The 21946-nt window shown below is 35.6% G+C and overlaps 1 protein-coding gene across 1 annotated transcript; it reads right to left on the bottom strand.

The window, feature by feature from the left end:
• Window positions 1-14255: 14255 nt before the first annotated feature.
• LOC113096014 (zinc finger protein OZF-like) lies at window positions 14256-18363 on the bottom strand. Its single transcript, XM_026261390.1, has 2 exons — window positions 17928-18363; window positions 14256-15487 (listed from the first exon to the last, which is right to left on the bottom strand). The coding sequence occupies exons 1-2, from the start codon at window positions 18271-18273 to the stop codon at window positions 14445-14447; spliced, it is 1389 nt and encodes a 462-aa protein (XP_026117175.1). The 5' UTR covers window positions 18274-18363; the 3' UTR covers window positions 14256-14444.
• Window positions 18364-21946: the final 3583 nt, after the last annotated feature.

Raw genomic sequence — 21946 nt, 5'->3', positions numbered from 1 at the left:
TATGCTTAAGGAAGGTTAAAGAAAACAGTCTGACACCATGGTATAATGAGCACACTCGCACCATAAAGAGAGCAGCTTGCTTAGTTGGGGTCACTTCATTAACAGCGATATCGTTGACTTGAATGCAAATTATTGCACAGATACTATTATTTAAACTGAACTGAGATGACGACATCACCAAATTCAACGATGAACTGCTTTTTAACATTATTTTACATTGTTTTCCTTATTAATGTTGTTCAGTTGCTTTGACGCAATCTTTTTTGTTTAAAGCACTATATAAATAAAGGTGACTTGACTTGATTATCCAAGACTTATAGCTGGATACTTCATGGATTCAGTATTTAAAGCTGTGGGTGTCCAGCTAGAGTAAGGCTAGATTTAGGAACAGAAAATGTTCATTTGGCTGAGATGCAAAATTTTTGGCTTTCTGAGGTTCAACCAGAAATTGACCATGTAACTTTTGGTCAAAGCTCTGAAAACCAGCACATCAAAAGACAGTGGCTCACTCTGCGAAGTGAATGTGTCCAATTTTGGATAGACCTCTTTGACAAACTGAGAGAGGATGGGCACTTCACAGCCAATTATTTGGACAAATCCTTGATCCAGTTCTGTTTCCTTGGCAAAATCCAGGTGAGATCTCATTTATCGCAGCTGCCTTGATTGATTAATGTCTTTAAGAGGACTCTGTAGTTGCCAATTTTATGTGGAGTTAAGCAGGCTTAATAAATGTCTAAATTTATGTTGAGATACTGAATGAATGAATGCTTTATTTCGAACATAAGCATAAAACAAGTAACAAAAGAAAGTAAACTGAAAATAAAAAGACAAACAAACCAAACAATTAATGATAATAATATGAAACCAACATGTCCGAAAAGGAGTAGGATGAAGCATAAGCTTATTAAAACCTACCCCTTCTCCACTATTCAATAAACAATCAGTTTTCCCTAATGAACATATTTACATAATACCTATCTACAAAAAATAGAAAATAAATAAATTAAGAAAACAAATACATAAATTATGTTTTACCGATTGCTAAATCCCTTCCTCCTCCCTATACCTTGTGAAAACAATATGTTTGTACTGCTTCTTAAACTGGGTCATACTTGGACATAGCTTAACCTCCACACCCAAACTGTTCCACAACCTCACTCCACAAACAGAAACACAAAAACCTTTTATTGTTGTACGTACCCGCTGATGTTTTAAATTAAGCTCCTCTCTCAGGTTATAACCCCCCTCTCTGTTAAAAAACAATTTTTGTATATTTCCAGGAAGTTTTTTGTGTATTGCTTTGTACATGATTTGTGCTGTTTGAAAATGAACCAGATCAATGAATTTTAATATTTTTGATTTTAAGAAAAGTACATTTGTGTGCTCTCTGTAACCAGTATTATGTATTATTCTTATGGCTCTTTTCTGCAATATGAATAGTGATTGTATTGAACATTTATAAGTATTGCCCCAAACCTCTGCACAGTAATGTAAATATGGTAAAATCAATGAACAATAGAGAATGTGGAGTGATTTATGGTCCAGAATTTGTCTTGCTTTACTAAGAACAGAAATACTCCTTGACAATTTGCTCTGAACATATTTTATATGTGACTTCCAGTTATTACCCCAAGAAACTTATTTTCATTTATTCTTTCAATGCCCACCCCATCTATTTGTATCTGTACCTGTGTATTCTTATTGCAATTACTGAATAATATGAATTTGGTTTTACTTAAGTTTAATGATAATTTGTTTCTATCAAACCACATTTTCATTTTGCACATTTCAGAAGTAATCCTCCCCAGTAGTTCATGCAAATCTCCCCCAGAACAGAAAATACTAGTGTCATCTGCAAATAATACTATTTTTAATGTTTTTGAAATGTTGCATATATCATTGATATAAAGTAAAAACAGTTTTGGACCTAATACTGACCCCTGGGGGACGCCACAAGCAATGTCCAAGCATGATGATGAATATTCACCCAATTTCACAAATTGTTTTCTGTTGCTTAAATAACTTCTCACCCAGTGCAATACTAATCCCATACCGTTCCAGTTTATTGATTAATATTTCATGATTGATTGTGTCAAACGCTTTTTTAAGATCTACGAATATTCCAAATGAATGCAGTCTTTGGTCTATTGCCTCTGTGATAACCTGAATTGATTCAGTTAGTGCCAGTGATGTTGAACTGTTTGCTCTAAATCCATATTGACTGTCAGAAAGTAATTTCTATTTGTTTATGAAATTTTCTAATCGGTTATTGAATAGTTTTTCTAGTATTTTTGAAAATTGTGAAAGTAAAGAAACAGGCCTGTAATTTGTGAAGTGGTGTCTATGCCCAGTTTTATACAAAGGTACAACTTTTGCTATTTTCATTTTATTAGGAAATTTACCAGTTTGGAATGATAAATTACAGATTTACCAGTTCGGAATGATAAATTACAGATGTATGTAAGTGGTTTTGAAATCCCATCAATGACCTTTTTTACAACTTTCATATCAATTTCATTTAAATCAGTAGATGTTTTACCTTTAAAGTTATTTACAATATGTATTATTTCTTTTTCTTCAACTGCTGTAAGAAACATTGAGCACGGATTTCTCACTATGAGATTATCCTCCCAATCCACGGATAACAGTGAATCAGGAATTTTTTCTGCTAAGCTTGGTCCAACATTTACAATAAAATTATTAAAACTGTTTATCACATCATCCATATTATCTTTTTTCATATTGTTATCAATAAAATATTGAGGGTAGCTCTTTTGTTTCAAACCATTTTTAATAATGCTATTCAATATGTTCCATGTTCCTTTAATATTGTTTTTGTTATTATCTAATATTTTACTATAGTAATCTTTCCTACATGCCCTTATAATATTGGTTAACTTATTCTTATATTTTTTGTATTTATTTTCTGCCTCTTTAGTCCTTCGTTTTATGAATTCTCTATATAGTGTATTTTTCTTTTTACAGGAATTTTGTAATCCCTTTGTGAGCCATGGTTGATCTTTGTATTTTTGTTTTCTGTAGTACTGTCTTATTGGACAATTTTTATCATATAATGACGTGAATATACTTAAAAAAGTTTCATATGCACTATCAATATTACTTTCATTACATACCTTTTTCCAATTTAGTGCTAGTAGATTGTTCTTAAATGCAGTTATATTTTCCGCTGTCCTTACTCGTCTGTATTTTAGTTTTTCTTCTGGCTGTTTTCTCTGGCTATTGTTATTATAAACAGTAAAAACTGGTAGGTGGTCACTGATGTCGTTAATTAATAGTCCACTCACTGTATTATTGTCAATATCATTAGTGAATATGTTATCGATTAATGTAGCACAATGGGGTGTTATTCTACTCAGTCTGGTAATTTTGGGGTATAAACTCATTGTAACAATGGTCACATCTCCATATTCATCGGGAAGAAGGAGGTGGGAACCGGCGCACAATCAAAATACATTTTAATAATTCCAAAGTAAATACAAAACGGCGCACCAGCCCCTCACGGACGACTGGTGCGCATAAATAAAAAGCAAACATAAACTAATGTCCCAGGCCTGGTCCTCTCTCGTCCTTCATGGTCGTCACTCCAGTTTTATATCCTTCCATCTCCTACGTGGGACTCGATACCGACGGTGGGGCTCAGGTGTAGCTCATCTCCAATCACTACACCTGGCCTCACTCCTCGTTCCCACGCCTCTCGGCCCCGCCCCACTCGCCACACTCATGCTGTACATTGTATTAGTAAATTCATCAATCATTTTGTGCTTATTTGGATTAAGCATGTCAATATTTAAATCACCACAGATAAATACAACTTTTTGATTAGTTTTTGAAAACATTTCCTCTATCCAGTTATTGAATGCTTCGATACTAGAGCCTGGTGCTCTGTATATACAGCTGATTATTACATTTTTTACTTTTTTCTTCATATATTTCAATTGTTATACATTCTAATAAGTTATCAATCACAGTTGTCATTTTTTCCACTACTTTATAATTTAACATTTTATCTACATACACAGCCACTCCTCCTCCACTCTTGTTCTTTCTATTTACACAGTTAAATTCATATCCATCCAGTTCAAAATCCATTCCTTTATCTTTATTGATCCATGTTTCTGATATAGCAATAAATTTAAATGGTTTTATAAACTGACTTAGATATTCCCTTATGTTATTGAAATTTGCATACATACTCCTGCTATTAAAATGGATCGTTGATAATTTGCTATCCTTTTTATTGGTCAAATTGTACTGTTCATCTGTGTAGTAGCAACAGTTGTTGTTAATATTAAGAGAAAAAATTATTGTCCGTGTCTATGTCATGCTCCATGTCCAGTAAATTATGATCAGTGTATTGAAATGTTCTCAATTCAAGTTTTTCATGATCAGCAATCCTCTGTGTTATATCTCCAATGCCTCCAGATGTAGATGAATAACTTCTGTCAGACCGAGTCATTATGGTGTGTTGTGTATGAGTCATCATACCTTACTGTCCGGATTGTAATGATCATTCGTATTTTTCCAGTTCCTCGATGTTCCTGATGACAAGGGCTTTGGCTTGTTCAGGTGTCCCATTAAGTTTGATAAATACTTTACAGTTTGATGTCCATGTATGTTGAATTTTTCCCAGTTTTTTCATAAGACGTGCTTTTCTGGCGATATCAGTGTTTCGTTTTGTCAGATGCTCATTAATGAATACGTTTGATCCTTTCAGTTTCCTTCCTTGTTTTAACAGAGCTGTTTTGTGTTTTCGGCTGATAAATCTCATAATGACAGCTCGTTTGTCGTTACCATCTCTCCGGGGCAGAGGGTGGCAAGCCTCTATGTTGTTGCAGTCCATTTCAATCCCTTTGGATTGTAGGAAGGCAGCCACCTGTTGCTCTATGGAATTTACTTCCTGTTCACCGGGCTCACCCCCATTGTCATCGGTCACCGCCCGAGCGTATGACCAGGGTTTAATCCGGAGACAGGTCACAATCACATCATTTATCCGGGTGTACTGCTCCAGCTCCGCCACTCGACTCTCCAGGTACACCAGACACCGGTCCTTCTCCGCGTTCTGGATCCTGAGTGCCTTTACCTCCTCCACCAGGTCCATGATGGCTTTTTGCTGCAGTTTCACAACAGAAATCTCCTCAGACAAGTCCAAAGATTTTTTAATGTCGTCACCCTCCTCGGCTGTCAATGCCTTCTTCGGACGCTTCGAGGTAGCGTCGTTACCCCAGCCGCTTGCTAGCTAGTCTGTCAACTAGCCGCTTTGCTCCGTTCTTTCAGTCCGTGTTTCAAAATCAGCGTCGTTAAATCAGGCAGGATTGTGAATCTATATTGTGAATCTATTGTTGATATTCAGTATTTCACCCACTTGTGGACAGAGACATAATTTATAATGTCTGTATTCAAAGTTATTTGTCTAGGCATTAAAAGTTACAAAAGTTTTCTTAATATGTTTACTGAAAAAGGAATACTGTGTAGGTGGTTTAAACCAACAATAATTTACACATTTTGTTCCTTCGATTATGAGAACTGAAAATATATAGCTGATTAACACAAGAAAAAATAGCAAGTGTTTATCTGAAAACATTTTTTACTTTAATCTGAATGGAGCAAGGCTTTGAGATTTTGTCCACACAGGGCTTCAAAACACACACTCACACACAAACAAACAAAAACCTGATCATATTCAATACACTTTATTAGATTTAACTATAGCATAAACCTGGTGTTTAAGGGCAGAATTAACTATAGTTAGTTATTATAAACTGAAATAGGTCAGATCAAAAGTAAAATAACATTCGGTCCATCCATTCGATATGAGCAAATGTCACAAAATGTTGTCTGTCCACCAGATGTCACCTATATTCTAACATGGAATAGTAACTTGGTTCACCTCTTTTATTAATGCGCCTCCTCAGTGTATTTTTTATTTTATAATTTAATAACTTTTATTATGCATACCAAAAATGTCTAATTTATACAAATTCTATTCATTGCACATTTTCTGTGATTTGAATACCCTGGATCCATGATGCATGCTCCTGCTAGACACATAGATTCCCAGACATCTACTATGTTTCAATACGTTTCCTTACAGGAAGAGCTTGATGAGATTTTCTTAGATTGGAACAATAACAGAATATGGCCTGTCCACAACTCACAGTCACCACATGGCCGACCATCCATCATGTATGTGGTATCTCATCTATATGGAGCCACAGACCACATGCATCCAGTGCATCTAGAGAGGGTTCAAGTCTGTTTAGAAGATTGTGTTTTAAAGGACATTCCATGCGATGAAGACATATTTAACACGTTCATCTTATGTCAGAGCATGATTTGAACCTTAAAATTGATGTGTTTGCTGCAGTGGACTTGTACATATAACACTTAGGGAGCTAATTAACAGTGAGTTAGAGCCACATAACCAAAAAAAATGTGTTTATTGAAGAGTTAACATTTGAGATTTGTATTCTACCAGTCAGTAGTGAAGATAGTTGTTTTAACAAGGGAATGGTTTAATTGTCCCACAACAACATGTTCCAAAATTGCAATGGGAAAGACATACAAAAAAGGAAAGCTTTGTATATAATGTGTACAAATATATTTTTTATCAACACACATGACAAATTGGGGTAGAATCCTTTTACTGGAATAACAAAGAGGGCCTTTCAAACTATGTGCCTCTTATTAACAGGAACATTGGAAATGTGAACATGTAAAACACATCTTGGGAAAAAAATGACAAAAACTAAAAATAAAGTGTGCTTTTAGCCCAATTATGTTATTTAAACTTAACATCAGTTCCTACTTTGCCTTAGAGATAATATAAACAGGAACTTGGGAAATGTGAAAATGTAAAACACATCTTGAGAAAAATTTGTACAAAAATAAAGCTTGCTTAGACCTCAATTACGTTGTTTAAAGTTTATCTTCAGTTCCTTGTGGCCTTTATAAGATATAGAATTATAAAGAAATATGGATATGCAGCCTACAAGATTTACATTACTGTATTAACAGAATTGAATTTATTGTGATGAACAGTACTAGTAAATAAATAGAAGCAGAACTGCAGCAAACTATATTACACATGAGATAGTTTTTTGACAAAGTGGGACCAGAGGGGCTCCATACATTTGTGATATTTTCAGAAGAAATATGGTTCGCTGATTTAAGTTGTACATGTTTGCTTTCATCAACCAGCAAAACTATGGCATCATTGTTATGATGTCCAGTTTATAAATACAAGATTAAGAAGAATATAATTAAAAAAGTTTATTAAAAACACAAACTGTAAAAGTATATCCTTCATTAGGTATTAAAAAGTACAAATAGATTTTATTATATAAGTGAAGTTATAGTTTTGAGACAAAATACCTGCGATATCCAAATAACTCAAGATTGAGGATCAGGAGACGGAGTGAATCTTCATCAGGTTCTTGATTGAGATGGTTCTGTGTGACGCTGCAGTCATCAAGACTGACTAAAGCACTACATCACTGTAGTTTTATACAGAGTTCAGGAGTCTGTCATTAGAAGATAGAGTATGCAAATGATGTAAGCCGGTAAAGGATTTAGCTCAGATTTTCAACAACTCTTATTCATCACTCATTATCACAGAGATCAGGGAAGGTCACACCTACATGCATCACTTTCACACTTAACCCAGATGCTGATTAGCAACAATGACCGAGAGCTGTACCGTGCCGCACTTCACTGGACAGAAGCAGCAAGAGGTCATTTGTGTCATGCTCTCTGGTCTCTGTTTCCCTGAGTCTCCACTGTTGGGCTCACTTCCCCATAGGCACCTCACTGCAGGCACTACAATTCCCACAAAGCCTAGTCCCTTCATCACAATAATTGCACTGTTAATTGGACTCAGGTGTCTGCTGTGGAAATGCTGCGCTATTCTGGCCTCGGTGCTACTGGCCAAAGGCTATTAGCCCCGTCCGGCCCGTTTTAAGCCCTGGCTCGCATTGGCCCGACAGTAGAAAAGCTGCTACTGTGGACGGACCAGCAACTGTTTGGTTTTCCACGTTCCTCAAAATAGCATTTATTTTCAGAAGAAGAAAGAAACTTATTCAGGTTTAAAACCACTTTTTAATGGGTAAATGGAGGTATAAAAACAAAACACTATGACAGAAATGACAGCTGACAGAAGTTTTATTTTTAGGAGAACTATTTGAAATTAATAAAACAACAAAAAGAGAAACATCATTCACTGCTCTTGACTGATGAAATTTAATACAGTTGCTTTAGGAATCAGTTTATATGGTGTTTTATTTTAATATTTATTCATTCAATTTGAATGCTCCTGTTAAATACACTTACTGTACCGGAAAATAAAGCACTGTTTGTTTTATTTGTATATTATGTGTTGTTGTAATGTTTATATTTGTCATTCTTTAATCTTTGTTATTAAAAAATAAGTACAAAGATATTTGTCTTCACCCTCTGTGTCCTAAATATGTGCCATTCTTTTTTCTTTTCTTTTTTTTACCTTGAAAGACTTTGTCTTTATAATAGGGAAATTAGTTTGGCTGTCATGCTCAGACAACTTGTAAAATAGTAAAACCAAAATAACAAATAATCATGATAAAAATCGATAAAAATGCAGAGTGGACTGCATCTGGAGTCAGTGCTTCAAGAATCACTATGCACAGATGTATGAAAGACATGGGTTTCAGCTGTCGCATTCCTTGTGTAAAGCCACTCTTGAACAACAGACAGCGTCAAAAGCATCTAACTTCAAAAAGGACTGGACTGCTGCTGAGTGATCCAGAGTTATGTTCTCTAATGAAGAGAAGGAAGAGAGGAGAGGCACAGGATGGTTTGGGGTGCCATGTCATCTGCTAGTGTTGGTCCACTGTGTTTTCTGAGGTCCAAGGTCAACACAGACATATACCAGGAAGTTTTAGAGCACTACATGCTTCCTGCTGCTGACCAACTTTATGGAGATGCAGATTTCATTTTCCAACAGGACTTGGCACCTGCACACAGTGCCAAAGCTACCAGTACCTGGTTTAAGGACCATGGTATCCCTGTGTTTAATTGGCCAGCAAACTCACCTGACCTTAACCCCATAGAAAATCTATGGGATATTGTGAAGAGGAAGATGCAATATGCCAGACCCAAGAATGCAGAAGAGCTGAAGGCCACTATCAGAGCAACCTGGACTCTCATAACACCTGAGCAGTGCCACAGACTGATCGACTCCATGCCACGCCGCATTGCTGCAGTAATTCAGGCAAAAGGAGCCCCAACTAAGTTTTGAGTGCTGTACATGCTCATACTTTTCATGTTCATACTTTTCAGTTGGCCAAGATTTCTAAAAACCCTAAGTAATATCCTTAATTTTCTGAGATACTGAATTTGGGATTTTCCTTAGTTGTCAATTATAATCATCAAAATTAAAAGAAATAAACATTTGAAATATATCAGTCTGTTTATAATGAATGAATATAATATACAAGTTTCACTTTTTGAATGGAATTAGTGAAATAAGTCAACTTTTTGATGATATTATAATCATATGACCACCACCTGTACAGGAAAAATGATTATATCCAGTGGCTTTTTCCAATTTTCTTAGTGCTTATTGTGCCAGTTTATCAGTAAGTGACGATTTAATTCTCTTTGACTCATTGGATGGAAACAGTGCTTGTTCGCAAATGTTTTGTGCAATATTTAAATTTTGCACATAGGTTCAATTCCCAACTCTGGGTGGAAACTGCTACTGACAGAGTGCTGACAGAGAGGAAAGAGCAGGTTACTTCTTGTATGAAACAAAGTCTCAGCCTTCACATTTTGTTATTTTTTAAAGAAATTCAAACAACAAATACCCCTTTGTGGCTCTTTAACACTAGAACTACCAAGTCAGTCATTTTGACTGTTTTAAAGATTTGCAATGTAATAACTTTGTTGAAATAAAACCCATATAACTACAGTTCCATGACTTTTCTTAATTTAATGTACATTTTTTTTTAACATTGTTATTTTATTAAAATTACAAAACACAAAAGAGTTCTGAGTATTTCTACCTTAAATGGCCATAGCGGTCAATTTGACCGCACATATTTACAGGCGTTGTATCTCCTCAGCGCTTTTTCCCACCGTTAAAGATGTGCGTAGCTGTTGCCTAGCAACCTTTTTCTGGCAGTTTTGTATGCTTTTGCTAAGCTAAAACTGGCAACAAGAAAGAAAATGACTGTCACTGAGGTTCCGATTCGTGTGGTCCAAACATTTCCGATAATGCTAAAGCATTGTAAACTCCAAAAGCCAAATGTATTGAATAAAGACAGAAGTAATCATTTCCAAAATTCACAATATGTTTTTATCTAACGAAATATTCTGCTTCATTTTATATTTGTTGAAATTTTGACTTTCAAAAACAACATTTTAACTGCGGTGAAAAACTTAGATCTCCAGCTTGCCGGATGCAAATTGCGGAAAGCAAATTTCGGCATGCACTTTTGTGGGAGATCTAGTAGCTCTTACACAATAATATCACGAACATATTATATTATGTATGCTTAAATTACCCCACATTTTTCATAAAACATGACCATAGAAGCTTTGAAGTAAATATAACATGACAAAAATGACATTCACTGCTGTCTGGTATGAACAGTCAAAATGACCGCTATTGGCAGTTCTAGTAGTTATAGAATTCCGGTAGTGCTAGTGTTAATGTGTGGTGACAGGTCACTAGTGCCTCAGTTTAACTGGTACATGAACCAAACATGTTTTCATATAAAGCATGAAATAAACACAAAAAAAACATCATAAGGCATTTTATTTCAACAACAAAAAGACATAAATACACACCATTTGTCAAGTTTAAGCCACCCATGTTAATCTACTCTCTTGTCTGAATTCAATGTTATGACTGATCAGCTCAGAATCAGAATCTGAATGAGCTTTATTGCCAGGTATGTTCACACATACGAGGAATTTGTTTTCGTGACAGAAGCTCCACACTGCAACAAAATGACAGTGACAGAACAAAAAACACAAAATGGAATAAAAGCATGAAGGGACTTCGCACAGCTCCAGCAATCTGTTGAAGATCTTTGTGAAGATGGGGGCCAGCTGGTCAGCACAGGATTTCAGACAGGCTGGTGTAACACAATCTGGGCCTGTTGCTTTTTTCCTTTCCTGCTTCCGGAAGACCTGGCGCACCAAATCCTCGCTGATCTGAATTGCAGGTGTGGGGAGAGGGGGGATGCAGGAGGTGTGAATGGTGAGAGTGCTTGATTGGAGAGGTGTTCAGGATGGGTTGCAGGAGCTGTTAATGGTGTGAACGTTTGTTTGGAGAGGTGTACAGGATGGGTTGCAGGAGTTGTGAAGGGTGTGAATGGTTGTTGGGGGAGGCGTTCAGGGCAGGTGATAGGTGTTCTTTCAAACCTGCAGTAAAACTCGTTCAGATCGTCTGCCAGTCGTTGATTCTCCACAGTGCTGGGGGGTGGTTTCTTGTAATTGGTGATCTTCTTTAGACTTTTCCACACTGATGCGGAGTCGTTCGAAGTAAACTGAGTCCTTTTTTTTCCAGAATAATTCCTCTTTGCCATTTTGATCTCCTTTTCCAATGTGTATTTAGCCTGTTTATACAAGACATTGTCCCCCTTCACGTAAGCATCTTCTTTGGGCTGACGGAGCTGTCTGAGTTTTGCAGTAAACCACGGTTTGTCATTAGTTGAGTCCTGGTAGGAATGCATATATCACAGAAAGCTGATATATGATGTTACGGTCTCTGTGAGTTCATCCAGATCGGTGGCAGCAGCTTCAAAAATACTCCAGTCAGTGAGGTCAAGTGAGCAGTGTAGCAGATCTATTCCAAACACGTTAACCTGGTGAAACTGATTGCAGGAATATAACTAAAGACAGGACAAACTAACAAAAACACAAAAACAACTGCAGAGCACATCACAGAGGCAGCCATCCTGTATCGGCATCAACGAAATGTCTCCCTGCGAAGGGTCAATTGAACTTGTAGGGGGCAGTTGAGACCTGAGTCTGTGTGTGTGTGTGTATGTGTGTGTATGTGTGCGTCTACGACCTTGGATGGGTTAAATGCAGAGCTCAAATTCCGATTATGGGTCACCATACTAGGCCACAAGTCACCCCTTTTTATCAATCCAATTGCATATGCAAAATAACATTCTTGAAGACAAAGAGTCATAAAAGTTCCCTCCAAAGATAACCTTCCTCATTGGCTCACTCAAATCCTTATTTTAACATGCTTTAATGCAGTAGTCCTGTAAAAAATGTATTTGCTGTGGCCATGAAAATTTAATTAATAGGGTTTATATGAAATTACACTCAATGTTTGCTGGACGAATGGATTAGTTGTTGGTTATATTAATTATGCTAGTGTTACTACTGGCAGCTGAGATAAATTATTTCTAATAAATTGGATTAATTGTAATTACGTCATGATAACTTTTAGAGTGATTGGCATGGTAATGTACATGACAATGTTAACGTGTTTGGAATAGATCTGCTACACTGCTGCAGCAGACTTGCTATTGCCAATACATCCTAAGTGTGCTATTTGATAGCAATCTTTCCTCAGAAAGTCATGTTTCTAGCATTTGTAAAACTGCATTTTTCCATCTCAAAATATATCTAAATTAAGACTATTCTCTCAATGTCCAATGCAGAAATGTTAATCCATGCATTTATGACCTCAAGGTTAGATTATTGTAATGCTTTATTGGGTGGTTGTTCTGCACGCTTAGTAAACAAACTACAGCTAGTCCAAAATGCAGCAGCAAGAGTTCTTACTAGAACCAGGAAGTATGACCATATTAGCCCGGTCCTGTCCACACTGCACTGGCTCCCTATCAAACATCGTATAGATTTTAAAATATTGCTTATTACTTATAAAGCCCTAAATGGGTTAGCACTTCAGTATTTGAATTAGTTCCTATTACATCCTATTTGGCGCCTAAACTCGGGAATAACCTACCTAACATTGTTCGGGAGGCAGACACATTCTTGCAGTTTACATCTAGATTAAAGACTCATCACATTAACCTGGCTTAAAAATAACACACTAATACACTTCTAACATCCAAATCTGTTAAAGGATTTTTAGGCTGCATTAACCTGTTAACCAGACCACCCATTATGGGACTCACAATTGAAAGTGCCCTACCTAATTTAAAATTGGAACAGTTCCTTATGTTTGTTACACAAATAATTTTGGTGTCTTTCGAAAGAAGACCCTTTGGACTTTACTTTTTAATATTTTCCTCAAAAATATGAAAAGTTATAGACACTGAAGTGCATTGAAATTTTTTTATTTGATATAAAAATATCATGAAATCAGTCCTGGAACAATCTAGAAAAGTAATGGTGTGAAAGTCACGTCTCACGAGTTTCCATTTCAAATCCGAAGAAGATACCATGAAAAATTAAATTCCTGCAACCTATTTTTTTTAGAGTTGTTAGCTCCCCTACTTCCCCATATATTAAAAATATTTAACAACTGTATTGAAGACTTCTACAAACTATTTTAGTCATTAAACATACCACTGCATTGTTTGTCAATTACAAACCAATAGACAAACTTTTACATCATATAGCTGATTTGAGTACTAGAAAAAACAATAAGAATCATTTGAGTAATAAAAAATAAATAAGAAAAATAAAAAATACTTAATGTGTGCCAACTACAGTACATTCTGAGATTGCTGATGGCCAGTTATAGAGATGGTAATCATATAAATGTGCCATAAAGTCAATAATCACTCTCGATTAATATAGATGGCGTTCACATTGGTAGTTGTGATTACACAGTAATAGCGAGCTGATTTGCACTCAAACAGATAGTAATCATGCAGATACAGCCACATTCAACATAAAACACACTCACACATATATGAAAAATGTTGAAATGTAATAAAAAAAAAAAAAAGAAAGAAATAAAAAGCAGATCGAAGAGTTCCACCTCAATCAGGTGTGTCTGGAGAGGGCGCCAGAATTCAAATAAACAATCTTATGCCTATCTTTCACTTTTTTTTTGTGGATCATCTCAATCTGGTCGTGACACTGTACGCTACAAAACCATAAGCTGTTTTTTTACTATCAATACGCAGTTTTCTGAATGTGAGCTATTCCATAACGCACACAAACAATTCTGTCCCTGAACAAAGGAATTATGATCCATTTTACAACGTTATTTCTTTCTTGGACTGAACATGCTCAATGAGATATATCGTTCGGTAGACCCTTACTTTCCTCACTAAACCGGGATTTAGAGCAGTGGATTAGTTTATGGCTCGGTGGTCTCATGTCTTATGAATTCAGTGATGAACTGCCTTTAACTGTCATTTTGCATTTTTGTAACCATGATTAACAGTCATCATTGTCATCAAAAAAAAAAAGGATTTCACAGGCAAGGATATTGCTACCAGTAAGAGCAATCACACTGGTGCTACTTCACATCCGAAACTCTGATCACATGTAAACTGCTTCTCTCCAGTGTGAACTTTCATGTGTTTTCTAAAGTTTCCTCTTTGAGTGAATCTCTTTCCACACTGGCAAGTGAAAGGTTTCTCTCCAGTATGGATTCTCATGTGGTCTGTAAGGTTTCCTTTACGAGCGAATCTCTTTCCACATTGTTGGCAGATAAAAGGTTTCTCTCCAGTATGAATTATCATGTGGTGTTTATGGTTTGATTTTCTAATGAAGCTCTTTCCACACTGTTTGCAGGTGTAAGGTTTCTCCCCAGTGTGAATTCTAATGTGCCTCTGAAGGGTTCCACTTTTACTGAAACTTTTTCCACACTGCTGGCATGTGTAAGGTTTCTCTCCAGTATGAATTCTCATGTGGTCTCTAAGGTTTCCTTTTTGAGCAAATCTCCTTCCACATTGTTGGCAGGTAAAAGGCTTCTCTCCGGTATGAATTCTTATGTGGCCATCAAGTTGTTGTTTATGTGTAAAACTTTTTCCACACTGCTGGCAGGTGTAAGGCTTCTCTCCACTGTGAACTCTGATGTGGTTTTTAAGATTATATTTTCGAACAAAGCTCTTTCCACATTGTTGGCAGGTGAAAGGCTTCTCTCCAGTGTGAATTTTCATGTGAAGATTAAGGTACCCTATTTCAGTAAATCTTTTTCCACATTGTTGGCAGACAAAAGGTTTCTCTTCAGTGTGACCTCTCACATGATTTTTAAAGTTTGCTCTTCGAATGAAACTCTTTCTACACAGTTTGTTGGTGTAAGGCATTTCTCCAGTGTGAACTCTCATGTGGACTTCAAAATTTCCCTTTTTGTTGAAACTTTTCCCACACTGTTGGCATGGGAAGTAACTTCTGTTTGCTGTCTTTTGAGCTTTTTTTCGTGAATTCTTTTCAGTATGTGAGCAGCTAAATGATTTTTCTCCAGTCATTGAACCATATTTCTCAAGGTGAACATTATCTTCCTTTTTACTGAATTCTTGACTCTTCTCTTTCAGTGTCATCAGGTCTATTGCAAAAAGTACAAATCCAAAATTAACAAAATTTTTAATGGCACAAAGAACAAACACCAAAACCAACAACATGTATATCGTATACACTATTAAAGGAGGTATTAAATGTAATCTCAAAAAACTCCCATATATTCAAATTGATGATGAAAAAAAAAACTCTATTAAAATTGATGATGAATAAAAAGAGCAATGTGTATTGTATAATTATAGCTTCACGTGTTTCAATGGTCATTTTTGAGGTTATGGATGTGATCCATGGGGTGTACAATTAGGAGGTGATGCTAGGGTCATGTCCCTACCAATATCCAGTAATTACCAAACTGTCCCTTTGGAAACTATACATTTTGGTCAAACAATTAAATATATGTATATGTTTTTGTAATTTTGGATTAATCTGAAATGTTTCATACTATTGAAGTTACCCACAAATTTTAAGTAAATACGCTAGAAAACCGCACACTTTTAAGAACATACATTTAATACATGGACAGAGTAAAAACGTAAGGCAGTCGCTCACCAGACGAAAAGCACCACATTTACAACAACTCTATTGCCTATCGCATTTAGTTCAAAATGGCAGTCAAACATTTAAAAGAAAAGTTCCCTTTAGGAATTTAATTAAGTTGTAATGATGAGTTTGAAATACTGTGTTTGACAAAACAGCAAACAGAAAAAGAAAGTGTGATCTATGGAAAAGGCTGTGCTAAAAAATCAAATGTGATTTTTATGCGCATCTTGTCAGTAAAGGCACTCCTGTGATTAGTAGTAAATCTCCAGCATGTGCATCAGATCAGGGTTCCAGGTTTTCAAAACAAAACCTGCCCAATTGCTTCTCAAAACTAGCCCAATCACGTTTTGAAGGGGTTGCCCGATAAAAATTACGTTCCAGGGGATTACATACATGGTGTTTGGCTGGGTTGACTTGGTAAAATTAGCATTTTAAGGGCTAAATATCACGTTATTGGGGTCACTTCAACCCGCGGACATGAAAAACATCTGCAACATTTACAACAGAGAGCCATAGTTCACTGGAAAGCTACACAAAATCAGCAATTCATTGCCTATTTTGAAAGCAATTTAGCCCCTAAAATGCAAATTTTACCAAGTGAACCCCACCAAAATATGTGTATTTTATCCCTCTGAAAGCAAATTTTAATCGGGGAATGCCCTTGAAATGCTATTGGGCTAGTTTGGTCAGGTTTTGTTGTGAATACCTAGCAACCCTGATCTGAACAGATGTGCCGGAGACATAAGTGCACTGGAGTGCCTTTTACTGACGCGATGCGCATGAAAATCAAATTAGTTTTTTGTTTTTTTACACAGCCCTATCTATGGATATTATTAGCTCTCTATATTAGTGATAATTTCATTAAGGAAATCTATGTCAAAAATGTTCATCAATGTTTTTTTCCCCTGACGAAAGCGAGAAGATGAAGAGATGATAATAAGGTCATTAAACGATAACTGAGATTAAATTAACATGCAATATCATTGACGAAAAAAGATTAGATTAAATGTAGCTAAAATAACAAAAACTTTATTAAAACCTTTTTATTATTGTTGAAAAAGGTGGAACCAAAACATTTCAGAGTGCTGCACAAGACTATTATGTGAGCATTCATATTTGCGGTTGCCAGATATCAATCATTGTCATCATCATTTTAACCATTTTACAGTAAGACGAAATATATATATAAAGCATTTGACAGGACTAAGACTAAATTAAAAATAGCTGACAAAATTAACACTATATTAATCATACGACAGAAAGACGAATGCTGTGCTGAAAGATACACCTACACACAATCTTCCAACCTAGGATGAAGTCATTATGTACAGTAACAATAATCTGGGACAGTTATAACGTGATTGGATCACAGCAGACTTTAACTAAATGTTGTTAAACTGAATGTACAAAGTTAGCTGAAATATCAAATGAATAACAACTGAAAAAAAGAGCATACGGTTTATCTGTCAATCAGGTGCACATTAAAGTTTCTCTATACAACAACAGTAGAATTTATTTTAGAATCATCCTGGGTCCAATTTACTTAACATTAAAATGATATAAATTTTGGCTCAGAAAATCACAATTGTTTAATTATCTGTAACACATTCCCTACAAGCATAAAAAACTCTGTTTAGGAATTAAGAAATTATGAATATGTTGGTTACCTAAAGCTATAAATAAAGTGTTTAGATGGCATGAAACTGTGGCCCCGCCTGGGGTTGCCCTGTTCTTTTGTGCACAGTAATGTCCAAGGCAAACCTTGATGTGATCTCAACATATCTGTCCAGATCAGTGGACCCACTTCATATAAATTAAAACATTTTTAATTTCAAACTTATATGATATTCTTCAAACATATTATAGTCTGTAGAGTTATGCATTTTAATAAAGATCAGTTGAGTTAACCTTTGAGAATGAAAACCAACCTGTTCGTGTCTCAGTATCTTCATGTTTGACTCTAAATGTTTCTTCAATCTTTATGTCTTTACTCTCCTCTTTAATAAACTCCATCTTTGTTTGTTCCTCAGTATCTTCATGTTTGACTCTGAATGTTTCTTCAATCTTTATGTCTTTTCTCTCCTCTTTAATAAACTCCATCTTTGTTTGTTCCTCAGTATCTTCATGTTTGACTCTGAATGTTTCTTCAGTCTTTATGTCTTTTCTCTCCTCTTTGATAAACTCCATCTTTGTTTTTTCCTCAGTATTTTCATGTTTGACTCTGAATGTTTCTTCAATCTTTATGTTTTTACTCTCCTCTTTAATAAACTTCATCTTGGTTTGTTCTTCAGTATCTTCACATTTGACCAAGAATGCTTCAATCTTTGTGTCTTTACTTTCTTCTTTAAAAAAACAGCATCTTTAAAAAAAGTGTCACGTGGATCTGTGATTCCTAAATGAATCAGATTCCTAAAGTTAGCAATAACACAGATCTAATATCTTACATAAGCAAATGTTAAGTGCTATCAATTCACTATTAATTCCGGAACATTTGTGGTATTTAGTTAAGAAATGCGTATCTTTATATGAGCTTTTTTTCATAAGCAAGAAACATGGTTCACTGATTGAAGCTGTACATGTTCAGTTTGATCAACCAGCAAAAATATGACAGCATACTCAGGTGTTACATCTATCATTGTTAGAAGTGAACAATATCCAGTTTCTAAATAAGACGCATTAAGCAGACTTAAAGAGACTTTTAAAGTGTAGAAGTAGATCCTTCACATGGTATAATAAAGTACACAAATATTTACCTTTAATATCCAAATACGCCTGTAGTAAACTCAAGATTGAGGATCAGGAGACGGAGTGAATCTTCATCAGGTTTTGATTGAGATGGTTCTGTGTGACGCTGCAGTCATCAAGACTGACTAAAGCACTACATCACTGTAGTTTTATACAGATTTCAGGAGGCTGTCATTAGAAGATAAAGTATGCAGATTTAGTTCACCAACTGTAATCCAATCAGCATAACTATAACACTCATTATCACAGAGATCAGTGAAGGTCACACCTACAGGCATCACTTTCACACTTAACCCAGATGCTGATTAGCATGAACAATGACCATCAGTTAAAGGTGCTGTATGTAGTGGTGTATAAAGTACCTGAAAGTCATACTCAAGTAAAAGTACAAATATCTTACCAGAGTAAGGTAGACTTTGGTAGAAGTTGAAGCCACGGTTTAGAATATTACTTGAGTAAAAGTCTTAAAGTATGTGATATTTATTGTACTCGAGTACAAAAGTATTTGTTTTTATCTTAAATTTACTTAAGTATTGAAAGTAAAAGTACAAGTTACTGCACAATGTAGAAGAAGCAAATATGTATATATATATATATATATATATATATATATATATATATATATATATATATATATATGTGTGTATTGTTGTTTAAACACCTTTATAACGATCGCGTTAGTTGAGCTGTATGCGCAATATAATTTTATGACACAAATTTTGAAATAGGCTTCAATCAAACACATTTTAATTCAGATTCTGTATAGCAGGCTGATCTTAACTGATCTTAACGTCTGTTAACTAATGACTCATGCAGCCGTTCGCGCCGTGGTGATTTTTTTAAAAAAGTGGAACGTTGGCCTATTTTTACGTTTGCACGTGTTTTGCTGTGTCCGACCCGATTTGCGGGTCACCCGTAAGTACCCGAACCCGTGCAGGACTCTTATCCACCTCTGTTTTTCAGAATTTAGCAATAAGAAATTACTCGTCATCCAGTTTTTTATATCGACTATGCATTCCATTAGTTTTTTAAATTGGTGAGCTGAGTAACATCAGCATAACAGTGAAAGCTAACACCATGTTTCCTGATGATATCTCCCAAGTGTAACATATAAAGCATGAATAGTAGCGGCCCTAGTACTGAGCCTTGAGGTACTCCATACTGCACTTGTGATCGATATGATACATCTTCATTCCCTGCTACGAACTGATGGCGGTCATATAAGTACGATTTAAACCATGCTAATGCACTTCTATTAATGCCAACAAAGTGTTCAAGTCTATGCAAAAGAACGTTGTGGTCAATTGTGTCAAACGCAGCACTAAGATCCAATAAAACTAATAGAGAGATACACCCACGATCAGATGATAAAAGCAGATCATTTGTAACCCTAAGGAGAGCAGTCTCAGTACTATGATACTGACTGGAAGTCCTCACGTATACCTTCTCTAAGAAGGTAAATAATTGTAAGGATACCACCTTTTCTAGTATCTTGGACAGAAAAGGAAGATTCGAGATTGGTCTATAATTAACTAGTTCTTTGGGGTCAAGTTGTGGTTTTTTGATGAGAGGCTTAATAACAGCCAGTTTGAAGGTTTTGGGTACATATCCTAATGACAATGAGGAATTAATAGTCAGAAGAGGATTTATGACTTCTGGAAGCACTTCTTTTAGGAGCTTAGATGGTATAGGGTCTAACATACATGTTGGTTTAGATGATTTAACAAGTTTATACAATTATTCCTCTCCTATAGTAGAGAATGAATGGAACTGTTCCTCAGGGGGTCTATAGTGCACTGTCTGATGCGATACTGTAGCTGATGGCTGAGTGGTTGCAATTTTATCTCTAATAGTATCGATTTTAGAAGTAAAGTAGTTCATATAGTCAATACTGCTGTGGTGTTGGGAAATGTCAACACTTGTTCAGGCTTTATTTTTGTTAATTTAGCCACTGTATTGAATAAATACCTGGGGTTATGTTTGTTTTCTTCTAAAAGAGAAGAAAAGTAATTGAATCTAGCAGTTTTTAATGCCTTTCTGTAGGATAGGTTACTTTCCCGCCAAGCAATACGAAATACCTCTAATTTTGTTTTCCTCCAGCTGTGCTCCATTTTTCGAGCTGCTCTCTTTAGGGTGCGAGTATGCTTATTATACCATGGTGTCAAACTGTTTTCCTTAACCTTCCTTAGGCATAAAGGAGCAACTGTATTTAAAGTGCTAGAAAAGAGAGAGTCCATAGTTTCTGTTACATCATCAAGTTGTTCTGAGGTTTTGGATATGCTAAGGAATTTGGATAAATCAGGAAGATAACTTAAAAAGCAGTCTTTTTTGGTAGAAGTGATGGTTCTACCATACTTGTAACAAGAAGTAGAATTTACAATTTTGGCTATATGAAGTTTGCACGAAACTAAATAATGATCTGAGATATTATCACTTGGCTGCCTAGTTTTAACACTATCAACATCAATTCCATGTGACAGTATTAAATCTAGAGTATGATTTCGACAATGAGTAGATCCTGAAACATGTTGTCTAACACCAATAGAGTTCAGAATGTCTATAAATGCTGATCCCAATGCATCTTTTTCATTATCAACATGGATATTAAATTCACCAACTATTAAAACTTTATCTGCAGCCAGAACTAACTCAGATGTAAAATCACCAAACTCTTTAATAAAGTCTGTATGGTGCCCTGGTGGCCTGTATACAGTAGTCAGGACAAACATGACAGGGGATTTATCATTAACATTTGTTTCTTACGAGTTCATTACTTCAAACGAGTTATACTTGAAGCCTGCCCTCTGATAAATCCTGAAAACATTGTTATAAATTGAAGCAACACCTCCTCCTTTGCCTTTTAGACGCGGCTCATGTTTATAACAGTAATCTTGGGGGGTGGACTCATATAAAATAAAGTTATCATCAGGTTTTAGCCAGGTTTCTGTCAAAAAGAGCACATCTAGATTATGATATTATTTACAAAAAGTGTTTTCGTAGAAAGGGATCTGATATTCAATAAGCCAAGCTTTATCATTTGTTTATCCATAGTGCATTTGTTTTTTATTTGTTGAACCTCAATTAAATTGTTAGCCTTAACTTGGTTTGGACGTTTTTTGTATTTTCTAGTTCGGGGAACAGACACAGTCTCTATAGTGTGATATCTAGGTGAAAGAGTCTCTATGTGCTGAGAATTAACTGA

This window comes from Carassius auratus, unplaced genomic scaffold, assembly GCF_003368295.1.
Source record: "Carassius auratus strain Wakin unplaced genomic scaffold, ASM336829v1 scaf_tig00215844, whole genome shotgun sequence".
NCBI lineage: Eukaryota > Metazoa > Chordata > Actinopteri > Cypriniformes > Cyprinidae > Carassius > Carassius auratus.
Note: the sequence above shows the minus strand (reverse complement) of the source record. Positions and strands in the feature narration are given on the sequence as shown.